Source organism: Hylobates moloch, unplaced genomic scaffold (genome assembly GCF_009828535.3).
Source record: "Hylobates moloch isolate HMO894 unplaced genomic scaffold, HMol_V3 SCAFFOLD_1, whole genome shotgun sequence".
NCBI lineage: Eukaryota > Metazoa > Chordata > Mammalia > Primates > Hylobatidae > Hylobates > Hylobates moloch.
The window spans coordinates 17421903-17448147 of record NW_026652276.1 but is presented as its reverse complement, the minus strand read 5'-3'; the positions used below and the strand labels follow the sequence as shown (position 1 = coordinate 17448147).

General features: G+C 43.6%; 1 protein-coding gene across 2 annotated transcripts; it reads right to left on the bottom strand.

Annotated features, from left to right (window-relative positions):
- Positions 1-2097: 2097 nt before the first annotated feature.
- Positions 2098-25810, bottom strand: FAM124B (family with sequence similarity 124 member B). 2 transcript variants are annotated; one of them, XM_032754253.2, is made up of 2 exons: positions 24751-25810; positions 2098-3694 (listed from the first exon to the last, which is right to left on the bottom strand). In XM_032754253.2, the coding sequence occupies exons 1-2, from the start codon at positions 25480-25482 to the stop codon at positions 3059-3061; spliced, it is 1368 nt and encodes a 455-aa protein (XP_032610144.1). In that variant the 5' UTR covers positions 25483-25810; the 3' UTR covers positions 2098-3058. The 2 variants fall into 2 exon arrangements, with proteins under 2 accessions (XP_032610144.1, XP_058280475.1); XM_058424492.1 differs by lacking the exon at positions 2098-3694 and adding an exon at positions 24132-24218 and having other exon boundaries at positions 24751-25677.
- Positions 25811-26245: the final 435 nt, after the last annotated feature.

The following is a 26245-nucleotide window of genomic DNA, read 5'->3' as shown; positions in this document are numbered from 1 at the left end:
AATGATGCTGGGAAAACTGGCTAGCCATATGTAGAAAGCTGAAACTGGATCCCTTCCTTACACCTTATACAAAAATTAATTCAAGATGGATTAAAGACTTAAATGTTAGACCTAAAACCATTAAAATCCTACAAGAAAACCTAGACAATACCATTCAGGACATAGGCATGGGCAAGGACTTCATGTCTAAAACACCAAAAGCAATGGCAACAAAAGCCAAAATTGACAAATGGGATCTCATTAAACTAAAGAGCTTCTGCACAGCCAAAGAAACTACCATCAGAGTGAACAGGCAACCTACAGAATCGGAGAAAATTTTTGCAACCTACTCATCTGACAAAGGGCTAATATCCAGAATCTACAAAGAACTCAGACAAATTTACAAGAAAAAAACAAACAACCCCATCAAAAAGTGGGCAAAGGACATGAACAGACACTTCTCAAAAGAAGACAATTATGCAGCCAAAAAACACATGAAGAAATGCTCATCATCACTGGCCATCAGAGAAATGCAAATCAAAACCACAGTGAGATACCATCTCACACCAGTTAGAATGGCCATCATTAAAAAATCAGGAAACAACAAGTGCTGGAGAGGATGTGGAGAAATAGGAACACTTTTACACTGTTGGTGGGACTGTAAACTAATTCAACCATTGTGGAAGTCAGTGTGGCGATTCCTCAGGGATCTAGAACTAGAAATACCATTTGACCCAGCCATCCCATTACTGGGTATATACCCAAAGGACTATAAATCATGCTGCTATAAAGACACATGCACAGGTATGTTTATTGCGGCACTATTCACAATAGCAAAGAGTTGGAACCAACCCAAATGTCCAACAACGATAGACTGGATTAAGAAAATGTGGCACATATACACCGTGGAATACTATGCAGCCATAAAAAATGATGAGTTCATGTCCTTTGTAGGGACATGGATGAAACTGGAAAACATCATTCTCAGTAAACTATCACAAGGACAAAAAACCAAACACCGCATGTTCTCACTCATAGGTGGAAATTGAACAATGAGAACTCATGGACACAGGAAGGGGAACATCACACTCCGGAGACTGTTGTGGGGTTAGGGGAGCGGGGAGGGACAGCATTAGGAGATATACCTAATGCTAAATGACGAGTTAATGGGTGCAGGAAATCAACATGGCACATGGATACATATGTAACAAACCTGCACATTGTGCACATGTACCCTAAAACCTAAAGTATAATAATAATAAAAAAAGAATAGATGACATTTTAAGGGTATATTATTTTACAAGTCAATTTTGTAAGGTGACTAATTCACATTTCTCAATATTCTTTCTAATTTTCAGGTACTTATATTCTTACCTATGTATTATATTAAGAAAATTTAGGTAACATCAAAAAAAAGTGGGAAGGAAATTTCAAAACTTCTTCCTGCTGTGCTTATTCAAAGTTCAGTAGTTCAACTTCCTTTTTTGTTTTAACTCTTATTATAGAAAGCCATACAAAGCTCTTCATCCCATTTTCTAAAATCAAATTGTAGTCTAGGGGAGAGAGAGAGAGAAAATGGGAATGAGAATATGTTGATGTTTTAAGGACAAAAAATATCAGTTGAGGAGTCTTGTCTTTGTCCATTTACAACTCTCCTCCGTTTCTATCCCTTTTGCCGAGAAGAGCAACCAATATCAGCCTAGACTCACTTTTGCAAGATTTGACTTTAGGGCTAAACTCATCTCTGTGTCCAGTTAGGTGTAGTAAGTCTCCAAGTCTCCAAAAGATCCAGCTAAATCAACATTTACACTCTTATGTAACATCTGTTCTGAGAGTGAAGTTCGTGGAATTGAATAACCTTATAAATGAACTGAAACACAGGCCTCGGGTTTTTAAAAAATGTGTGTACAGACATAACCAAAAAATTCAGCATATGGGCAATGAGAATTTTTCCATTGCAATTATAATTGCAATTCATAATATGCCCAGTCTCCACCTGCAGGTTGCAAATGCTTATTATACCATTACGTGGCCAGTGTGGGCCTCAACTGTGGAAAAAGCTTTTGGAGGAATATATTTGGAATTCAGTATCTTTTTAAAAGTTGGTAGAATGAATTTATCATAGCGGTGAAACCATAAACAATTTTTGGGTTTCATGGCCCCAGAATGTATACGTACCATATACACAATGTCTTATTCAAATATAGGTATTCAAAAAATGTTTATTGAATGAACATGTATAAATGAATGAATGAGTGCATTTTGTAAAGGAATCTGGGGGTCAAAATGTGGCCAGAAGAACCTAAGTCCTGCTCCAGTGACCAGATCAACCAGTCCAATTTTCCCACTGTGCTCAACATTCCTCTTTGGTTTGTAACAAGAACCACTGTCCTCTTTGACATAGTGCAGAAACAAATGAGAAGCAGATGAGCAGGAAAGCCCTAGAGCCTAGCATTCATGTTTAACCTGATTTTCTGGCTTCCAGTATTTTGGCTCATTAAACAGGAAAACAAAATTAACTGTTTATAATTTTCAAAACGCTTTGCATTTTCACTCATTCCAGATACAAACAACTTTAAAGGCAAAAATCACAAGGAGGTTATGTGAACAAGGCCTAGTTACCAAAAGAGGTCACATGAAATTTAAAAAGTATTCGAGAATAAATAGCAGTCCATATTGTCCAGGGGGATGAGCTATGCAACCTAAGTAAAAATTAAAAGCAAATTAAAGACACTAATTAGTGTTGTATAACATACTGATTCATTTGCATACAATGCAATTATCCTGATAGGTGCTGGATTCAACACATCCAGCTGGGTGAGTGCATCTCCAGGGAACAAAAACATTCGGTTTTTTCCCTGTGTGTTGGCTGTGTTCTCTTATGACTGTGATGGCAAATAAACAATCATTTCCAGCACCTTTAGACTTTGAACATTTGAAATAAAATCAATACACATTGCACATGGGGAGCATTCAGCCCCTCTCAGATGAACAACTAACAGGCTGATTCTGGGTCAGTACTCCATTTCTAGAACATTTTATCTGATCTTGTGTTTTAGAAAACCACATTTATTTTATGCTATATAAAGAATTCTTCTTCATCTTCTTCTTTTTCTTCACCCTGAACTTGCAGATGAAGGAGACATTTTGAAATTGTCTTCCTGGTACCAAGGTCCCTTTGGCCAGCAAGCGGCAAAGGAGAGACTCTTTCCTTAAGGACACTGTTGTTTTGGGAGGTAGCCACCCCCAAGGAAGAGGCTGGCAAGCAGAATGGTGGCTGGCTGGTCTGCAAATCCCTTGGAAATCTGCCAAAATAAGTCTGCCTGGGTTCAGAATTTATGATGGTCAACCCTGTGTCAACATTCGTCTCGGCCTCAAGCTTCTGAAAGCTGTTTTCCTGGTTGAGGACCTTCATTCTGGCCTCGGATTCAAGGTGATGAGAAGACAGGTGCAGGTGGGCACCCATAGCTGGGCTGCTGACCTGGAATGACCGGCCACAGCTTTTCCACGAAGTGCCAGCACACCTGTCTGTTGTGGGGCTCCCACTGGGCTCAGAAAGCTCCAGAGAATGCCCCTGGGACCTCTTGCCCTGGTTCCTCTGGCTCCTGGGTTCTAAGGTCCTCTTTGCAGAGACAGAAGTCAGCCTGGAGCCCAGGGGAAGCATGCCAGCTCCCGAGGTGCCATTCTTAACACCAAGTTCTGGATTCAGCTGGACCTATGGGAAAAGGAAAGGAGGAATATATGAAACATAATTTCCATTAACTAAGTGCCAAGAGCTGACTATGCCTCATTCACCCTCTGCCATGCCATGCCCATAGCAGACTTTCAGTAAATTTGGTTGAATTGAATAGAAGTGATAAGTACAATATAGTTATGAGATATCTAATCAGACCCAGCTCCAAATACCTCTCTCTGGGACTCCCTAAATTAAATTTTTGACAAGGAATCAAATGGCCAATTGACAACAACACACTTCTGGTAGAGCAAGTTGTTCAAACGATGCAGACATTCACAGATGTCATTCGGTGACCTCACTGGATGTTGTAAATGATGTATTTATTAGCAACCACGCAAAAAAAGAAATTTAAAAAGCCACCAAACCATGTGGTTAAAGTTAAGATAAGGATTGAAGTAAGAATTCAATCTTCCAAAGCTGGTGATCCTTCTTTTAGATCATGCTAATAAAAAGATGTATCTTGGGCCATTCTAAGACGTGTGACCACTCCAGGCAGGCCAATAACTTGGCAGCAATATTCTTTAAATTCTTAGGGCACCATTTATTTAGATTAGAGGCCTGGTATTGTGTGAGAAAACAAAAAGGGGGCGTGGCTTATATGGAAGTTTAGGTGTTTTAATCCTTAGCAATTCCACTCTGGTTACAAACTTACAGACCCCACTCAGCAAAACCCTCACCCTGCAGTTGACTGCACTCTCCCTCCACAGAATGGAGTTCACTGACCCCCCTTTAAGATTTCGACCCTTGGGAGCCTTGCATCCTATTCCATGCACAACACTCTTCCCAAGAAGGTTTCTGGAAAAAGGCAATTCTTTCCATTTCGATAACAGCCCTTGGAAACTGGTATCCAGGATCCATCCCTACCTGGCCCAGCCCTAAATCAAATATCAAGAAGAATGGTACGGAAGAACTTGAAATAAATACTACTAACTGAAAGAAGCCTGTCTGGGCTGATGCCTGTAATCCTAGCCCTTTGGGAAGCTGAGGTGGGAAGATTACTTGAGGCCAGGAATTCAAGACCAGCTTGGGCAACTAGCAAGACCCCATCTTTACAAAAAATAAAAACATTAGCCAGACGTGTGGTTCATACTTATAGTCCCAGCTATTTAGAAGGCAGAAGAGGGAGGATCCCTCGAGCCTAGGAGTTCGAGGTTAAATTGAGTTATGACTGCACCACTGCACTCCAGCCTGGGTGACAGAGAGAGACTATATGATGCCAACTATATGACACTTTGGAAAAGGCAAAACTATGAAGACAGTAAAAAGATCAGTGGTTGCCAGGGGTTGGGGGGAGGGAGGGATGAATAAGTGGAGCACGGAGGACTTTAGGGCAGTGAAACTACTCTGCATGATACTGTAATGGTGGATGCACATGCTTATACATTTGTCCACACCCACAGAATGTACGACACCGAGAATGAACCCTAATGTACCCTATGGGCTTTGGGTGACAGTGATGTGTCATTGCAGGTTCATCAGTTGTAACACGTGTACCACTCTGATAAGGGATGCTGACAGGAATGGAGGCTCTTTTCGGGGGGAAGGTGGTATATGGGAACTCTCTGTTCTTTCTGCTTAATTCTGCTGTGAACCTACCACTGCTGTAAAAAATAAAGTCTATTTCAAGGGAGAAAAAATAATGATACATATTTATCTTACAAGGCAAGGCAGAAATGAGGGCAGTGAGAAAACAGGTCTAGAAATGAGTAAATTCTGTCATACACACACACACACACACACACAGAGCATATTTGTTTGTATAGATGACGCACAGTACATCTCAATTTTCTGATAGAAATGGTGAGGTGCCTATTACCAAGCTGCAAAAACAAACACACAAAAAAACAAGGACTTCCATTGATTCTTTTAGAATAGAAGTTGGCAAATATTTTCGGTGAGGAGCCAGACAGTAAATATCTGAGGGTTTGCCGGCCATATGGTCTTTATCCTAACTACCCAACTCTGCCGCAGAGCAGCCATAGACCATGTATAAATGAATGGTTGTGTTCAGTAAAACTCTATGTATGAACAGTGAAATTTGAACCTCATTTTTTTTATGTGTCATGAATTTTTTTCCAACCATATAAAAATAGAAAACTATTTTTAGTTCCCGGGCCACAGTTGACCAAGTCCTATTCTAGATCAATGATTCTCTCTCTCTTTTTTTTTTTGAGACAGAGTTTCGCTGTTGTTGCCCAGTCTGCAGTGCAGTGGCGCAATCTCAGCTCACTGCAAACTCCACCTCCCAGGTTCAAGTGATTCTCCTGCCTTGGCCCCCCTAGTAGCTAGGATTACAGACATGCACCACCACGCCCAGCTAATTCTGTATTTTCAGTAAAGACTAGGTTTCTCCATAATGGTCAGGCTGGTCTCAAACTCCCGACCTCAGGTGATCCACCCGCGTTGGCCTCCCAAAATGCTGGGATTATAGGAGTGAGCCATCTCTCTATCTTAAGAAGTTTTTTTCCAAACAATTTCTTACCTGGAAGCCCAAAATATGAAGCAATCTAATTAGAGCAGCCCTGGTTGAAGTACAGAGGGTAGCCTCTGTCTACTGGACCCCCTCTCTACTTCCCCAGGGCTTCACAGAACCAGCTTGAAAACCGCTATTCTAGAATATCTAAATTCTACCCCTGGGTCAAGCCAGTTCACTAGAGAGCCACACACACACCTGAAACCCCCATCCCACATGTGCTTGCACTGAACCACAGCTGAGTGCGGTGCCCCAGAGTGTGAAGAGAGCTTCCGCCAGCAACAGAAACTCTCTCTAGGGGTGACATTGTTGAAGGGATGCTCACTGCACCGCAGGACCTGTCCTTATGCAAACCCATAGGAGAAATTTCTGTTCCCAAACTTTGCTGCACAAGGGAACGTCCTGGGATCATTAAAAAACAATGATGCCTGCTCCCAGCCCATGACTTCCGGATTTCATCAGGTCAGAGTACACCTGGCTATCAGAATTGATAAATCTCCCCAGGTAATTCTAATGTGCAACAAAGTTAGGGAACTACTGCCATGGACCCAGAAAAGCTAGGCTTCAAGTAGTCAGTTAACTTGTGATCGCTGTGAGTCTGTTTCTTATCACATACAGCCGACCTCCTCCTCCACATTTCTGATAAATTCTTTGCCTAATTTCATTTTCCTCTCTCTCTCTACATTTCCCTTTGCCCTAATTCCACAACCCCGCCCTCCCTCCCTTTCTTCCTTCTCTCCTTCCTTCCTCCTGCCCTTCCTTTCCTTTCTTTCCTTTTCATCTGTTTGTTTTTTAAAAAAAGTCTTATTATAAAAGTAGTAATTTATCACCATAAAAATAATTTGATTGTACAAATGTGTAAAATAAAAAGTAAAGCCTTCTCCCCACCCCAACCTCAAATCACCCCCAAATTCTCACTTTCCAATGAAAACTATTTGCTTATCCTTTCAAAATCAGGAGGAAAAAATACTATCTCCGAAATGTCAGCTGGGGTTTCCCTTCCCCTGGAGAACAAACTCCCTCAGTCCTTCAAAGGGCCAACTGCCATCATTGCCTCTTGGAGAATCATTTGACACTGTACCCTTGTATCATAATGTACCTTTTTATTTGACCCAATGACATCTTCTTCTTCCAGAAATGGAAACTGGCATGGATATTTCCATACTCAGAAATGGTTCAGGGTTGATATTAGATTATCCAATCTGGAGAAAGAAATCAATAACTTTGACTCTGGGGCTTGTATTTCATTCTCTAGCAACTGTGAACAGAGAGAGAAGCCTGAGTAATCTCCCCCTTGCCACCTAAATCAATGTCAGATCATAATGAAATTGGTCCTGAAGCCCCAAGCAGTGCCGAGACATCTCAGGGCAGCCAGGAAGCGCCCTCCTGGGCCAGCCCAGCTCACCCCTCCACTCCCCTCTGTCACCCAGTCCCACAGCCCCTCCACTGGGCCTTCTCCACCTGCAAATGTCCCATCTTTGAAAGATTCTATTTAAGCCGGGCATTCTGAGGCCACAGGCTCTGGCACTCGATTCCCCATCACATCTGCTCTTCAACATCAATACTCCCAATCCCCAGCTTCTCCCTCTCAGCCCCTCCCATCCACACTGCCTTTCAGAGCCAATTTTAGTCCAAAGACTATCACTTCAACCACTTCTTCACCAATACCTCCAACTCCATTTGCTATTCCCATTCTGTCACAGACTTCCACAAAAATCTCCTCACCTTTCATCCATCTACCTGCCCACATTTTCTGAACATGTGCTCAGGATGCCACAGAAATGCATGGGTCTGTGAAATGGGTGCCCCATGATGGCGTGGTTTCCAGCCTCTCCCAGGCTACCTGCCAGTCCGCCTGCTTCCTTAGTCACCTCTCTCCATTCACCCAGCAGCTGTTCAAACCTTCAAAACTGTCCTGAAACCTTCAGCAGCACCATCGCCCCTGCTCTCTCTCATCAGGTGGTCTCGCCATCTAGATTACCAAGGAAGCAGACGCTGTCACCAGTTAGCAACACTCTCACTGCTACCGTGAAACTTACCTGCAGCTTCACCATTGTCTCTGGGTGAAAGTGACCGGTCCCTGGGCCAAGATTCCCATCACCTCCCGCCTTCTTGGTGACCCTGACCTATCAATTATTCATTTTTCCCACTTTCTTATCTTCGATGTTTAATCTCTCTCCCTCTCCTTCTCTTTCTCTCTCTCTGCCTATTCCTTTCCAACAGCAATTAAACTTGTTCAAATCTCCTGTCTTGAAAAACACATTATTTCCACCTTCTCTTTGCCTCTAAGTTTCTCTCTCCTCCCCCTTCACTGTCAAACCTCTATATAAAATTTGTGTACAGTCACATTTTTCTACAAACCTCCCCTTATTTTCTCTACCCATGCCACTGACAAGATAAAATCTAAGCCCTTGGATGTGGCCTGCCTCACCCTTTACTGTCTGCCTCTTCTTACACCATGCTGGTAATTCCCTCCTACCACTCCATTGAAATTGTTCTTGCCAAGGTCATCTACAATCAGCCCGCTTGTCATTCATTTTTCTTGAGCTCTTGGTAGAATTTGACCTTGCAGTCTGTACTCTATCCTGAAGTCTTTTTCTTCAGCTTCTTGGCCAACAAATTCCACTGAATTTTCTCCTGCCTTTCCCTCCACCCCTTCTCCGTTTCCACTGAGGGAGCCTCTTCCCTTGTTGGTTCATTTAATGTTGTCATTCTTCAGAGCTGGCCTGGGTCCTCTTTTCTTCTCACTGTACCTGCCCCAGGGCAATCTCATGGGCATCTAGGCCTTCAGTTATCATCTAAATGATGAAGGCTCCCAAAAGTGTAACTACACCTCAGATCTGTCCCTTAAGCTTCATCGCCTCTTAAGCTTCATACTTATCTATCCAACTGCCTTCCAGCCACCAATCCCTCAAACAAAACATGCCCCAAATAATCTGCACCAGGAACTCATCTCCCACCTCACACCAAGTCTGTTCTGCTTTCTCTTTTCCCTATCTTAGAAGATGGCATCATTAGCTCCCACATGACCCAAGGAAAAGCATCAGTCACCCTTCTCCATACCCTGGGTACAACCAGCCACCCATCCCCATGGACACTTCCTCTTATAGATTGCTGACATTCCACTCTCTCTGCTCCCATTGTCATTCACCCCGGAGCAGGCCATCATCACCTCTTGTCTGAATTACAGAAATAGCCATCCAATGGAAGTCCCCACAGATGCTGTCACCTCCCACAAATCCATTCTCCACTCCCCTACCAGAGGATTGGATCACACCCTCGTCCTGCTTCAATGATGCCCTACTCTTCTTAAGATAAAATCTAAGCCCTTGGATGTGGCCTGCTTCACCCTTTACTGTCTGCCTCTTCTTACACCATGCTGGTAATTCACCACTTTCTCCCTTTCAGCCTCCACATGCTGAAATTGAACATGATTTGCCCTTTCCTATGCCAGGGTTCATATATATTATTTCCTCTATGTGGGATGTGCCTCCTCTAGCCCTTTTTCCTGAAACTTCCTCTCATTGTTAGCTCCAAGCTTACACAGCATTGAGAAGGAAGCCTTCTCAATATCACTAATCTGATTTAGGTGTCACTAAATATCAACTCTGCCATTTATTAGCAGTAGGATTTTAGACCACTTACTTAATATTTCTGTCCCTCAGTTTCCTTATATGGAAAAGAAGATAAATAAGTGCCAATATCATAGAGTTGCTGTGAAGATTAAATGATAGTTCTGCCATGCATGCATTTCTTACTATCATCATCAGTAGTATTATTACTAGCTCTCACAGCACAGTCTGAACTTCTCGTATCTGAGTACTCGCCACACCATTTTGTACTTGGCTATTTACTCCTCTGTATCTTCCCATAGAGTTTGCAATCTGGAATAGCAGGGTTATATACACCTTCTTTGTTATCATATGTCCAGTGCCTAGCACAGTGCCTAACATTCAATAAGTAATCACTAAATATCTGTTATATAAATAAATAAATAAAGCTTAATGCTTAACAAAGTATGAATTTTTGCACATAGAAATGAATGAGAATGTACCATCTATAAACTAGGCCCCAAATTATTTTACATTAGGTGGACGTAAAGTCTTAAGAAAATTCATAATGATTTTTATTACTATGGCTAGACATTTGTGCAATCTTCTTAAGAGAGGGGAATGTCCACTTTTTTAAAAGAGAAGTCTAAGATCCTTAAATCATAGGGCAAAAGTGAGTGTAACGTTATTAACATAGAAATGCAGATGTTTGGCATTGGAATGAAGAACTTCCAGCAGAAACATAATGCTGAGTGATTGAGATGAATCCCTTCAGGGAGAATTAAGCTCTTGCCAAAAAACAAATTGAAATGCATTTGTAGGAATTCTGACCATTTAGAAATCATCTGTCTAAGAAATATTTGTAAAATGTTACAGATTGAGAGCTAGGTTCTTCAAGTTCAAGGAACATCAGCATTATGTGATTAACAGGAAGATGGTCACTCATTTATAACTCTAAACTCTTGAAAAACAAGTGAAAATACATCACTGAAAAATGATTAAGCTGTTAAGGGGCAGACTCGTATCATGAAGGGAAAATAATGTTTCTCTGTAAGTGATTCCAAGAAGATAGCAAGAGAGGATTTCTTCAACACTGGGGGAAAATAATGACTGCATGGAAACAATTTAGGTAGATAATAAGAAACCTCTAAACAGTGCCAGGCTCACTTAAGGGCTGAAACCAGACTTTTGCAATTAACTGATCCTTTGAAAAGTACTTATCTTCATCAATTGGCCAAAACCACCAATGGCAACGTGCTCTCCTATAATAGCAGGACCCTCCTGAGCAATGCCTCTTTCACAGCAACATAAAGCATTGAGCGAGGGTGTAGAAGTGGGAGTGTGTGTGTGTGCTGGGGGTGGGGTATGTTGGAGTGGAGCTGGAGAATGGGAGGGGAATGAGGGAAACTAAGAGGGAGTTAACAGAGCCTGAGAGCGTACAGCTGAGAGACTCAGAAATGAGAACATGGAGCCCTCAAGAAATGAAGGCTCCATGAAGAAAATAAATTACTTACTTGCAGGGACATTATGTTCTTTTATTTTAAATGGCTAACAAAGAAAATGGAAATGAACACAGCTAAATATCTGTTGATAAAACAAAATGAAACACACGCTTGCTTATGCCAAACCAGTTTCTGTATATACCTTCTTTAAAGAGATAAACTTATTTCCTGAAAACAAATAGTCAGTCAATCAACAAGTATTTCAGAACCAGCTATCTGCCAAGTACTCTACTGGAAATAAACATGTGTAATAAAATACTGAAAAGAGAAGGAGAGTCATAAAGTCCCACATTGTAAAATACAAGAATGGGACAATATATAATCAGTTACATGTTACAAAGATTTATGTATGAAATGTTCTAGTTAGAAATGGGAATTAACGTGCCCTTGCGCTTCATGAGAGGTTTCAAAGAGGAAGTGGAATTTGATCAGAGCCTTAAAATTGGATAATTGAAGATTAAATGAATGGCACCCTTGGATAAGGAGTAGCTCAGGCAATGCATGGATACAGATGTACATACCATGGAATAGTATTCAGCCATAAAAGTAAATGAAATTGTAATAAATGCTACAGCACTGATTAACCTTGCAAACATCATGGTAAGTGAAGTCAAACACAAAGAGACAAATATTGTATGATTTCATTTATATGAGGTACCAAGAATAGGCAAACTCATAGAGACAGAAAGTAGAATCGAGGATACCAAGGGCAGGGGAGAATGGTGAGTTTGATTTAACGGGAACAGAGTTTCTGTTTGGGATGACGAGAAAGTTCTGGAAATGGATAGTGGTGATGGTCGCCCAACACTGTGAATGTGCTTAATGCCACTGAATCATACCCTCGAAAAATAGTTAAGATGGTAAATGTATTGTTATGTGTATTTTACCACAATTTTTTTTAAAAGAAAGAAGGCTTCCTAATTTTTTTTTTAAAGGTGAAAATCGTAAGTTTTTGTCTTGCGTATTTTACCACAATACATTAAATATGGAAAGCAAAGGTGTGGGAGTGAGCCCAGAGCTCTGGAGGGAAGAGGAGGGTAAGAAGGCTGGGATGGCGAAGAAGTGAAGCAGCAAAGGGAGATTCTATTTTTTTAATTTATTTTTTGAGATGGAGTCTCGCTCTGTTACCCAGGCTGGAGTGCCGTGGCATGATCTCAGCTTACTGCAGCCTCCACCTCCCAGGCTCAACCAATTCTCTGCCTCAGCCTCCCGTGTAGCTGGGATTACAGGCAGGCGCCACCGCATCCAGCTAATTTTTATATTTTTAGTAGAGACGGGGTTTCACCATGTTGGCCAGGCTGGTCTCAAACTGCTGGCCTCAAGTGATCCGCCTGCCTCGGCCTCCCAAAGTGCTGGGATTACAGGCATGAGCCACCACAACTGGCCTGCAAAGAGAGATTCTAGTAGGGGTCTGATGTGAAGGTCTTTAAAGCCAGGCAGGGGTATTTTAATTTGATTTTCTCACCTTTTGTTATTGAACTGAGAAGGAACATAAATTTGGCAGTCATTTAAAAATGTATTTTGATAGCGCTGTGCAAGATGAAACAGAATGCCTGGAGCCAGGGCAAAGGCATTATAATGCCGTAATAATAATGTGCATTTGAAGCAATGTGGGCTTAAAGCAGGAAGGCAGGAAGCAGAAATGATTCCCAAGGAAAATTAGAACAGCTGGGGACTGATTGAATGTGAGGGTTCTGAGAAAAAAGGAGGCTTTAACAACAACTGATGTTTCAAAACCTGGGCAACTGGGAGAAAAATGAACTGAGCTGGAGAAGTCGGGGGCAGGGAGAGGAGGGCTGCAGATGATGACTTGGTTTTGCCTGGATTGAGTCTGGGATGGGGATGAGACATTATGTTTAAATGGTCTTATAGGGAGTAGGAAAGAGGCTAAAACCTCAAGAGACAGAGGAAATTCAAGTACAGGATTAAGTTGAACAAAGTGATAACCAACCCCACAAGGCGATTTTTATTTCGTAACCTCAGTGGGGAAATCTTTGGTGCATGGCAGTGGTCCTCATTTGGGGTGATTTTTGTCTCCCAAGGGCCATTTGGCAAAGTCTAGAAATATTTTTGGTTGTCACAACTCAGGGGTGAGTGGGCCAGTGTTACTGACATTCAACTGAGAGAGATCAGGGCTGCCAGCAAACATTCTGCAATGCACAGGACACCCCTCACAACAAATAATTATCTCATCCAGAATATGTCAACGGTGCCAAGGTTGAGAAAACATGATTTAGAGAGAGGAAAAAACAGTTGAGTCTTTGAAAACACACACACACACACACACACACACACACACACACAGACACACAAAAAAGGAATAGTCAGAGAGAATGAACCCCTTAATTAAAAGAACTGGGTTATGGCAGCCCACAGAGGAGAGGATTTCAAGAAGGCAGGAGTGGCCCACATGTACCAATGCTGCTGATGTCTTGTCCTCAAGCACAGCTGGCCCTCCAGAGAGCAGATTCATCAACTGCTAGAGGAAGACTCAGGGTGCAGAATGGCAGGTGGAGAAGCACCATCAGTTTGTAGCGGAAGGTGGCAAAAACAGACAGCTCAACTGAGAAGCCAGACATAGAAAGAAGGCAAGACACCAGAGCCATCGAGCCAAGGAAAATCTGCTTGTTTGAGTTTCAAGGAGATGACGAGGGCCTCTGGTAACAGAGAAGAGAGACTGAAAATGCCGTGAGCTCATCGAGTGAGCAAACAAATGGGAGAGAAAGGCCCACAGAGAGGAGAAACCTCACAGGAAGGAATCCCACCAGCGGGCGTGAACATACACCGCTCGGACGTTTACCAATTAAGTCAGTTGGAGGAAAGATTCCCCCAATACGTGTCAACAAACTTAATTTTTTTTTTTTTTTTTTAAAGACAGAGTCTCGCTCAGTCGCCCAGGCTGGAGTGCAGTGATGTGATCTCGGCTCACTGCAAGCTCCACCTCCCGGGTTCACACCATTCTCCTGCCTCAGCCTCCCGAGTAGCTGGGACTACAGACGCCCGCCACCACGCCCGGCTAATTTTTTTGTATTTTTTTGGTAGAGACGGGGTTTCACCATGTTAGCCAGGATGGTTGCGATATCCTGACCTCGTGATCCACCCACCTTGGCCTCCCAAAGTGCTGGGATTACAGGCGTGAGCCACCGTGTCCAGCCAACAACTTATTTTTAATTAGAAGCTGGAAAAGAGCCTCTAATGAAAAAGAAACACTTGGCAGGGTGCGGTGGCTCACGCCTGTAATCCTAGCACTTTGGGAGGCCAAGGTGGGTGGATCACGAGGTCAGGAGTTCCAGATCAGCCTGGCCAAGATGGTGAAATTCCATCTCTACTAAAAATACAAAAATTAGCTGGGCATGGTGCTGCACACCTGTAGTCCTAGCTACTGGGGAGGCTGGGGCAGGAGAATAGCTTGAACCCAGGAGGCGGAGGTTGCAATGAGCGGAGATCACACCACTGCACTCCAGCCCAGGTGACAAGAGCAAGATTCTGTCTCAAAAAAAAGAAACATTTGTTAGTAATCTTGCAATTTTAAAAAACTCTGTTTGCAACCTTATCCAGTAGGTTATTCTTATTAACATCTTGCTAAGATATGAAACGGAAAGTGTCATCAGATAAACTGTCATTAAACTTGGTAAGAGGAAAAAGTATCAAGTTTCGCTACAGTGTTAGAAATAAAAGAAGTAGATTATCTAAAACAGGCTGAATTATCTTGTTTTAAACGATCAATTCTATGTACTATATTCTTTAAAATTGTAATGGAAATCAAAACACTATATATTCGCAAATATTCTTTTTAAAAGAAATCAAAAATTGTGTGTTAAAAGCTTGAACTTTGGAGACAGAGAGACCTGAGTTTGAAACCTGACTTTATCCTTGCTTCCTGGGTGACTATAGGCAAGTTGTTTAAACTTTCTAAACCTCGATTTCCTGTCTTTAAAGTGCAGATATTTATAATGAAACAACACAACACAGTGGCTGGCATATAAATGTTCATTAAATGTTATATATAATATCATATTATTAGATTATCTGTTGTCCTTAGGTAGATTATGAAAAGCTATACACAGGCACTTAAAAGATTGATAATTGTGTCAAATATTTTTGGAACTTTTTTTAGCAATCTGACTTTCAGAGTCAGCATAGTCTCAGTATAGGGAGGTAACATATGTTGTAATCTTAAAATATAATATTAAAATCTCTTCAACTATGTACCATACTCAATACGATTAATGCTAAATATATTTTGATTGTTTCCAAAAATTGAACTGAATTCTACCCTTAAGAGATGAGGATTTGGGCCTGGCACAGTGGCTCACATGCCTGTTATCACAGTACTTTGAGGCCAAGGCAGGAAGATTGCTTGAGGCCAGGAGTTCAAGTTCAGCCTGGGCAACATAGCAAGACTCCCATCTCTACAAAACATTAAAAAATTATCCAGGCATGGTAATGCACACCTAGAGTTTCAGCTACTCAGGAGGCTGAAATGAGAAGATCACTAGAACCCAAGAGTTTAAAGCTGCAGTGAGCTATGATCATGCCGTTAATGCTCCAACCTGGGTGACAGGATCAGACCCTCTCTCTAAAAAAGCAAAGAAAAAAGATGAGACAGGCCAGGCATGGTGGCTCATGCCTGTAATCCCAGCACTTTAGGATGCTGAGGCTGGCAGATCACTGAAGCTCAGGAGTTTGAGACCAGCCTGGGCAACATGGCAAAACCCGGTCTCTACAAAAAATACAAAAATTAGCCGGGCATGATGGTGCACATCTGTAGTCCCAGCTACTCCGGAGACTGAGGCAGGAGGATAGCTTGAGCCTGGGAGAGGGAGGTTGCAATGAGCCGAGATCACACTACTGCACTTCAGTCTGGGCAACAGACCAAGACTCTGTCTCAAAACAAACAAACAAACAACCAAAAAAACGGGTGAGATAAGAGATAAAGTTTTGTCACCAACTAGGCTATACACAGTATAGTTACAGAAGCTTCAAGATGCAGGAGACCTTAGAAAATGACCTAGGCCAGGGTAGTCCAATACAGTAGTCACCAACCACATAAGGCCATTTAAATTGTTAAAATATAATAAAATTAATAATTCTGTTCATCAGTCTCTCCAGCCATATTTCTAATGCTCAGTCGCCACATGTGGCGAATGGCCACCATATTGAATAGCACAGATATAGAATATTTTCATCATCACAGAAAGTCCTGGAGGACAGTGCATTCGTCTAGAGAAATGGGTCTCAGTTGAGAAATGGGTCTCCATTGAGAGCATATGTGTGAAACCAAATCTTTCAAAATCACATGACTTTCTCCCACATGGCTGTCTTGGAGAGTTATGTGGATTCTAGCTCAGGTGCTGATTGCAGAGGATCCAGAGGTGAGGCCCCAGGACTGCAAGAAGGCTACACAGGCATGAGTTTCAGCTCATCCATATAATTAAGTCGGGAAAAGCCTTCAGAATGGATGGCTGGCAACCAACATGTGTTGTCGAGATGGCACACCCCAGATTGTACTGATGTTATACTCTTGTTCTGTTACTGATCTGTCCTGCCCAGGTCGCAAGAATAGGACACCACCCTATTCTAAAACCTCCCTAGCTTCCAGGGAGGTTTTATCTTGTAATTTATAAAGTTTTCCTACAGAACATCAAACAATGGGGGTAGGAGGCGAGATGTGTGTGACTCTTCCCATTTAGTCAACTTGGGAAGCAGTCACTCTTATCAAGGAAAGAAGACCTAGAAGGTGGACCTCAGAGAGGAAGGGTGAAAACCATCCTCCTTCACTGTGTGAGTTTGGCCTGGAGCACCTCCAGGAGAAGGGGGTACAGAAGACTTGGAGGAGACCTGGGAGGGACCTCAAGGCCATAGCTTGCCTGGGAGCTCTGAGAATAGCGACATCTAGAGGTGCTTGTAAGTTATTCTTCTAGCCTAGAATTCTTTTGGGGGGTTTTTCCCCACCTCTTTATCCTCAACTCTTCAGAAAGATCTCGTTGAAATTGCAGCTTGGTCTCAGCAGTGTTTGGGGATAGTTCCATAAGCCAGGAGTGGTGGCAGCAGCAGTTACTGGTGGAGGACACAGGGCCTGCAGCAGGTGCTGATCTCTCCAGGGGCAATGGCAACACACAAGCAACTGGGGGCCCAGTGAGGAGACCAGGACAGAACCTGAAGGACCTGCTCTAGCACACCTGAGAAGCCACATCTTAGGGACTGAAAGCCACCAAGCGACACCGACTTCCATGACACCACGATCTCCTCGTCCTCCTGGCTTTGTGGTTGCTTCTTCTCAGCATCTTTCACTGGTTCTTCTTCCCTCTCCTCCAGAAGTGCACACATTTTCCAGGCACTGTCTTTACCTCTTCTCTCTCTACACTCTCTTCCTTGGTAATGTTGATCCTTCCCAGGGCTTCAGCCACCAACCCCACCTATGCCCCTAGCCCATGCCCTCTCCTGAGTTCCAGCCCTCAGAGACCACCTGACCATGGAATCTCTTCATCTGAAAGACCTGCAAGCACTTCAAGCCCAATGTGTCCAGACTCATCATCACCTTCCTCTTCTTCACCCTCCATGTCCAATTACTGCCAAATTCAGTCAAGTCTACCCATGCAATTTAACCTCCTATTTCCATTACGAGTTCCCTATTTCAAAACTGCACCGGCTTTGACTGGAAAACTGAAGTCCCCTCTGAAGTGGTCAGTCAAGCCCCCTTCCAACCTGTCCTATTTGATGCTAACAGGATTATAGTCCTAAATTATATATTATAGATATGAGCATGTCTGCCCCTTCTCTAAACACCATAATAAATGGATTTCTTCAAATCCCATTTTGTGTCCTCCTGCACCCATTTTCAGTGGACCAAAAATTCTCTAAACTCCTTTGAACTCTCCAGCCTTACACTTCGCTACAGCCCATTCAGTCAGTCTCCCAAGTCACACTTCCTCCATGTTACTTGACATCCTCGGTCAATTTCACCTTCTCCTTCCCTACACACAAGGTGGGTGGCTGCAGCTCTACAGTGCATTTCCTGCAGGCTGCCTGGTACTGCAGGCACTTGCAGGAGGGTCCAGCTCCTCATTAGACCACGAGGGCAGCGTGATCCCACACAGAGCACCCACCCAAAGGCTAACAAGGTCATGGCTGTCACATCTCCCACGGGGCCATGAAATATAGAGCTTGCTGAGCGTTTCAAGTGGCTTTGAGGAAGGTTTATCATTTAATTTATAAAGTTTGCCTACTGTACATCAAACAGTATGAGAAGATCACCAATGCTAACTCAGTGACCTAGAATTCAGAGTCTGCCAGAGCCCGACACCAAAGTCATGGCCTCTACCCTTGGATTGCCCATGCTGGGGGCGGGCGGCAGGAGATGAATGCATCAGCAGGTAACTCAGGGGAGAAGAGTCATAATGCAAAAAATTGAAAAAAAATCTATAAAAAGTACAAAAAATACAACTTTGGACACGGGTCTCAACTGTTGAAAGCTGAAAGCCAGCAGTAGTTGACTAGAGATACTGCATGTGGTTGATTTGACAAAATAGCTTATTCGACTGAGGGCACAGTTTAAGTTGCAGGAGGTTTAAAAAAAGAGGTGGACATCTTCACCCATGTTACCTTCCCCCAGAACACAAAGACACTGTCACTACCACCAGAGGCAAAAGCACAGGGAGAAAGGCAGAGGGACTGTTTGAACGAATAAAGGGAAGGTTGAACCCACTATCATTTTGCACCCACTAAGAATTGAGACAGCAGAATTAAAACTGCCAAAGGAAAAACAATGTCTAGCCCAGAGCAAGAACTCAACAAAGTTCTGAGGAATGAATAAACATGGACTTGCCTTCTCATGTACTCGTACATTCATTTACTGAGCATCTATTTGATACGCTCATATCACTGTCATCAAAACCATCCATTCTAGACTCTGAGAGGCATCAGACGGTCTGTAATGGCAAGAGGTCATGCGGAAAACGCATTGCTCACTGGGCGCGCTGGCAGAGACAGCTGACAGCCTCTCACATGCACAGATCACAACTGCACCACAGTTACATGGTCTCCAGGAGCTTCTACTTTACCAAGCACCACTATGTACATTCTCTCATTTGACCCTCATAACACAAATAATCCATGTCAGTTCCATCCATAGGACTCATCAGTGACTGCTCATTACATCAAGGATAGAATAGAAGCTACTTAGCCAGGGTTCATTCATAGAAGGATGTTTTTGCCTACCATGTGCCAGACACTGACCTTAGGTTCTATGTTCACGGGAGTGAGCCCAAAAGGTCTCCCCGCTCTCAGCACTTACATTCCATGGCTGACCATGTTCCCGCTGATCCAGCCTCAGGTCACCTGCCCATCCTCTTCCCCTGACTCCCCCTCCCTTCACTCCAGCCACATGAAACCTCAGGAAGTTTGCTGAGCATGGCCTGCTAAGCAGCACCACACCAACATCGTCACCCACGGTCACCTGTTTGAGACACCCTTGCTCCCTTCTCCAACTGGCTAATTCCTCCTGGGCCATCCAGCTCAGGCAGATCTGGGCATTGCTCCTCAGGAAAGCTTTCTCACCGCACCCCCTCAGCCTAGCTCCCCTCACATGCAGGTCTTCTGCACACATGCCTCCATCCTGGCCATGTGGAGGGATGGTCTGCAGAGAGGTTAGTTTGTGGTTATGGTTCTTCCTTTAATAGGTATCATTTTCTTACTTTTGCTGAACATCAGCCATTTGGGGCCACTTTATATTTGTCTCCTCCGCCCTGATCTTCTCTGGAGACCCACAACCTTCCCTAAGAGTCCCACAGAACACCACACAGCATCTAGGGGTAGAAGGCAGAGCCTTTGCCTCGGGGCTAAACTGATTCATATAATCTCACTTTCCTGCATGTAATAATTGTTTTAGAGAAGAGAATCTGATCCCAGTTGGTCTAACTGAAATCCAGACATTTTGTTGGGCCATGGTGGTGCAAGGCACTTGGAATCCACATGAAGGATGTAGCCCTCAGAGCTGCTGGCAGCCAGCTGGCGACCCTGGCAGATGCCTGGCTGAGGATAGGGCCAAGACAGCAGTAACAGAGCTGGGATCTGGATCCTGAGCACACAGTGTAAGGCCTGGACTACTCACTTACAGAAGCCAGACTCGCTACCCAGCCCCTCTCCCCAGGACCCAAGGAAGTTTAGGCTGGATTTTCTTTTCTTTTCTTTTCTTCTCTGCTCTTCTCTTCTCTTCTCTCCTCTTTTCTTCTTTTCGAAACAGAGTGATATGGTTTGGCTGTGTCCTCACCCCAGTTTCATCTTGAATTGTAACTGCCACAATTCCCATGTGTCGTGGGAGGAACCCAGTGGGAGGTGATTGAATTATGGGAGCGGGTCTTTCCTGTGCTGTTCTCGTGATAGTGAATGAGTCTCATGAGATCTGATGGTTTTAAAGATGAGAGTTCTCTGCACAAGCCCTCTCTTTGCCGCCTACCACTATCCATGTAAGATGTGACTTGCTCTTCCTTGCCTTCTGCCACGATTTTGAGGCCTCCCCAGCCACGTGGAACTATGAGTTCATTAAACCTCTTTCTTTTGTAAATTCCCCAGTCTCGGGTATGTCTTTATCAGCAGCATGAAAACAAACTAATACAGTAAATTGGTATCAGTAGAGTGGGGCATTGCTGAACAGATACCTGAAAATGTGGAAGCGACTTTGGAACTGGGTAACAGGCAGAAGTTGGAACAATTTGGAGGGCTCAGAAGAAGATAGGAAGATGTGGGAAAGTTTGGAACTTCCTGGAGATTTGTTGAATGACTTTGACAAAAATGCTGATAGTGATATGAACAATAAGGTCTAGGCTGAGGTGGTCTTAGATGGGGATAAGGAGCTTATTGGGAACTGGAACAAAGGTGACTCTTGTTATGTTTTAGCAAAGAGACTGGCAGCATTTTGCCCCTGCCCTAGAGATTTGTGGAACTTTGAACTTGAGGGAGATGATTTAGGGTATCTGGCAGAAGAAATTTCTAAGCAGCAAAGCATTCAAGAGGTGACTTGGGTGCTATTTAAGGCATGAGTGAATAGTGAATGAATTCACTCATAGTAAATGAGTCTCCCAATATCTGATGGTTTTAAAAACAAGAGTTTTCTGCACAAGCTCTCTCTTTGTTTGCACCATCCATGTAAGATGCGACTGCTCCTCCTTGCCTTCTGCATGATTGTGAGGCCTCCCAAGCCACGTGGAACTGTGAGTCTAATTAAACCTCTTTCTTTTGTAAATTTCCCAGTCTCTGGCATGTCTTTATCAGCAGCGTGAAACAAACTAGTACACAGAGTCTTGCTCTGTCATCTAGGCTGGAGTTCACTGGCAGAATCTCGGCTCACTGCAACCTCCACCTCCCTGGTTCAAGCGATTCTCCTGCTTCAGCCTCCTGAGTAGCTGGGACTACAGGTGTGCACCATCATGCCCAGCTAGTTTTTGTATTTTCAGTAGACAGGGGGATTTGCCATGTTGGCCAGGCTGGTCTCAAGCTCCTGGCCTCAAGTGATCCACCTGCCTCAGCCTCCCAAAGTGCTTGGGTTACAGGCCCAAGCCACCACGCCCAAGAATTTTCTATCCTGAAAAATTCACTCCATTTGAAGAATGAAAAGCTATCTGGGAGCTACAATGTGTTGTCTTTGGATTATGGCTGAGCCTTTACACACTTTCCTCAGGCACTTTTATTATATGACACCAGAAGCAGAATTTTCCAGAAGGCGATCTCTCACTCTGTTTGCAAAAGCTTAGACTCATTGACTTAACAAGAGGAGATCAAAGCGTGTTTTGGAGTGAGGAAGCAGAAGTCCCTGAGGTTTGGAGGTCAGGACAAAGGTGATGTCCAAGGGAGCTATCAAGAGTGAGAGGCAGCTGGCCGGGCATGGTGGCTCAAGCCTGTTATCCCAGCACTTTGGGAGGCCGAGGCGGGCAGATCACGAGGTCAGGAGATCAAGACCATCCTGGCTAACACGGTGAAACCCCGTCTCTACTAAAAAATACAAAAAATTAGCCAGGCCTGTGGTGCATGTCTGTAGTCCCAGCTACTCGGGAGGCTGAGGCAGGAGAATGGCGTGAACCCGGGAGGCGGAGCTTGCAGTGAGCCAAGATCGCACCACTGCACTCCAGCCTGGGGGACAGAGCAAGACTTCGTCTCAAAAAAAAAAAAAAAAGAGTGAGAGGCAGCTGGGTGTGGTAGCTCATGCCTATAATCCCAGCACTTTGGGAGGCTGAAGCAGGTGGTCACTTGAGGCCAGATGTTTGAGACCAGCCTGGGCAACATAGTGAAACCCCATCTCTACTAAAAATACAAAAATTAGCTGGGCATGTTGGCAGGCACCTGTAGTCTCAGCCACTTGGGAAAGCTGAGGCACAAGAATTGCTTGAACCCGGGAGGCAGAGGTTGCAGTGAGCTGAGATCACATCATTGCACTCCAGCCTGAGCAACAGAGTGAGACTCTGTCTCAAAAACAAAAGAGTGAGGGGCTGATGCCCCATTCACACCTGAGAAGTGGCCAGGCTCCTGGGACAATCCAGAGAGGAAGAGGGCTCTCTTCATACAGTTTCTCTTTATCCAAAAAACCCTTCTACACTCCCCAAATGTGACTCAACTTTCCAAAGTAACTAAGTTGTTTAAACTGTGGTTCCATAGCAAAAATGTCAGTCAGCCTTAAAGACAGGAATGATTAATATCATGTCCCTTGCTGCACACACACATTACATTTTTGTTTGACCATGAGGTTGATTTTAAGTACTAGAGAGTCGATAAAACTGAAAGAAATTTTAGATGCCTTGGAAATTATGGGGTTTTATAATAGGCAACTAACAGAAACAGTGCCTCTCTACCTTATGTGAACAAGAAGGTGAATAATTTAGAAATCGTTTAATATAGAATCAATATGATTCATATTTTATTAAAAAGTCAAAGTGATGACAACAAAATCAACCAAATGGAAAGACATCTCATCTTGTAGTCTCTTATTACTTTATCCAATAGGCCTTAAGGAGCTTCTGACCATTTCTTAAGGACAGAAGCCACAGGATATTTTGCTGTGAACATCACATTCATCCCCCTGCTTGCACATTTACACACATACACTGGACTGCAGCGGCTGACCACATGAACTTTGAGGGTAGATAGATACTTCCTATCTTGGGCAAATAACTGACCCCCTGGAAAGCTCAGTTTTCTTATCTCCAAAATGGGAAAAATAGTAACTTCATAGGTTGTTATAAGTATTAAATAAAATTATCAATTTAAGAGAATCTTTAGTATAGGGCATAATATGAACAATAATAGCTAAAATTGAGTTCTTGGCACTATCTTAATTATGTACTTTATAAGTGTCAGGTCATTTCCTGTAAATAAGTATGAGAGAGGAAGATGCTAATTCTCTGGTGCCTTTATTGTGCTAATGAAGAAACTGAGGCCCACAGTCATACAGCTACTAAGTGCCCAGGCTCACATACCATGAAAGGCAATGCACGGCAGCTATCATGACTAAATACACACATGCTATGTTAGGTTTTCGAGGATGTTTACAAAGGAAGGCTTTAATTTCAAGATTTTTTTAAGAAAGCATTCTATCTAACTTGGTATGTGGTAAAATTTGACAGTGACGCAAGATGCTTAAAAATTAAATCAATACGAGTTGATGGGTGCAGCAAACCAACATGGCACATGTAACAAACCTGCATTTTCTGCACATGTACCCCAGAACTTAAAGTATAATAATAAAAAATAAAAATTAAGTCAATAGCACTGCAAACTTAACATCCCTAAACAAGCTCGGCCAACATAGTGAGACCCCGTCTCTAGAAATAAAATAAAATAGCCAGACATGGCGGCATGTGCCTGTAGTCCCAGCTAATCAGGAGGCTAAGGTAGGAGGATCACTTGAACCCAGAAGTTGAAGACCTCAGGGAGCTATGATGGCACCACCGCACTCCAGTCTGGGCAACAGAGGAAGACTCCCATCTCTAAAAAGTAAAAAAATTAAAAATTATAAAAACCATCTCTAAACACAAGTATGACTTCAACTTCCTTAGGTCGGATGAAAAGAGCTTGTGACATTCCTGAGCCCAAAGAGTAAACAAAGGATAGGGGTATAGTTGATGGGCATTTAAACGGCAAGCCTGAGAAAGGAGGCTGATTCTTTATAAAGATTCTGATCTTTATAAGTAGAATCCTGTCTGATTCTACTATAAAGTACTTGTGTCAGCTGCAAATTCATGGAATCTGAACTTTCTTGTCTGTCAGATGAGATTTTATGAGATCAGTGATTCTTGACCCTGTTACAGATTAGAGTCATCCAAGAAGCTGTAAAAAAGTTACCTAGGCCTGGATGCTCCCAGAGATTCAGATCAAACTGGGCTGGGGTGGGAATTTATGAAAGGCCCTAAGGGACGCTAATGTGCAACCAAGTCTGAGAACCACTAGCTTAGGCTCATTCCGATGTAAAATTACACAACTCCATAAGCCTCTACAAGATCTGAGACAAAACAGAAATACCTGAAGCAGAATCTTGTTGCCATCATAGTCCTGAGTCTGCCACCTGGTGCTGCTGATGGGAATGCATGGATTGGGTAGCAGAGGCACTAATTGGCCGATCTCTTGAACCTTAAACTGCAGCACCGAAGACTCTTTGGGGTCTACTGACATTCCCGGGGGCAGCTGCTTCAGGGAGAGCTGCAGAGCAAAGCTCTTGGAGGCATATAGCACGAAGAAACAAAAATTGCTCTTTTGCAAGGTCGCTTCTCTCTGCAGGATCATCTCGTAGAGTCTGATGGCGTCTTCATAGTTATCAAAACTGCAGTACAGCGTCACCCTCAGGATCTCGGAGCCACAGTGCACCTGCCTCACCCCCCAGATGGGCATCTGGCTGTCCAGGCTGTAGAACTCCTGATTGGCAAAAAGGTAGGGACACAGCCTTCCCCGAGTGTCCTGGGTGGGGTAGCACTGCCATGGCGAATGCTGGAGAGAGTCCAGGACGCGAAATAGCCGATCCTCTCCCGGGCTTTCCTGCAGGAAGAGCAACACGGACATCCCTGGAAACCGGGACCGCTTGGAATGGGACTTCTCACAGTATTTCACAGGACTGGCCCGTTCAGACACCTGAAAGAGCCGGACCTCTGGGCAAATGCAATCCAGGAGCTGGTCCAGAGTCCTCTGCAGAAGCGAGCCGTGCCCAGAGTTGGCAAGAAGATGGACAGTCATGGCCAGAGGCCCCTGTGTCTCATCCATGGAGGAACTGCCTGAGGATGACAAAGACAGCGTGTGTAGAAGGCCCACTGTTCAAGTTTCTGAAATGAATGAAGAAGCGGCCCAGCCTTCAGCCAGCCCGAAAACCTTCAGCTGCAGCGGCTACTTCTGAGCAGAGCTCTTAACACGTGCTCCTGGCCACCCGTGGACTTGCCGCAAGAGCTCACACCAGCTCGGGTTCAGCAGCCTCCGCTCTCCACACAGCAGCAGTGGGGTCACGTCATCCAGCTTGTGCATAATGTAACTGCTTGTGTTTAGCCTTTTCAGGCGTTCCCCAGGGTTTCTGTATGACCTAAAAACCTATAATCCTGAGAAACACCCAAATGGGCGGCTCTTACAGACACTTAGTAAAGGAAATGACCGGGCAAAAAGGAACATGAGTTGGCTCTGTTAGGCTGATAGCAATCTGTTTAGTTGAAAAGACACCCATCTTATCAACCTACAACGGGTTCTCATTTCCTACTTATGGTTTACAGTAGCCTGCTCCACCAATCTGAATACAATGACTTCTTGAAAACAATTCTCAAAACTTGACCCTTTGCCAGTTTTTTTTTTTTTTCCTTTATCTCTTTGTTTCATTTTGTTTCTGAACATTTTCTGCTAGGGCATGAAGAGAAGACTTTATCTAAATAATTTTGATTTCACTGAAAATTATTTGCTGTACTGAAAATTCTGAGTGTACTAAAAAGACACTGAGAAAATTAGTCTTCCTTTATTCACGCAAATTCTTTAGAAAGAGTGAGAG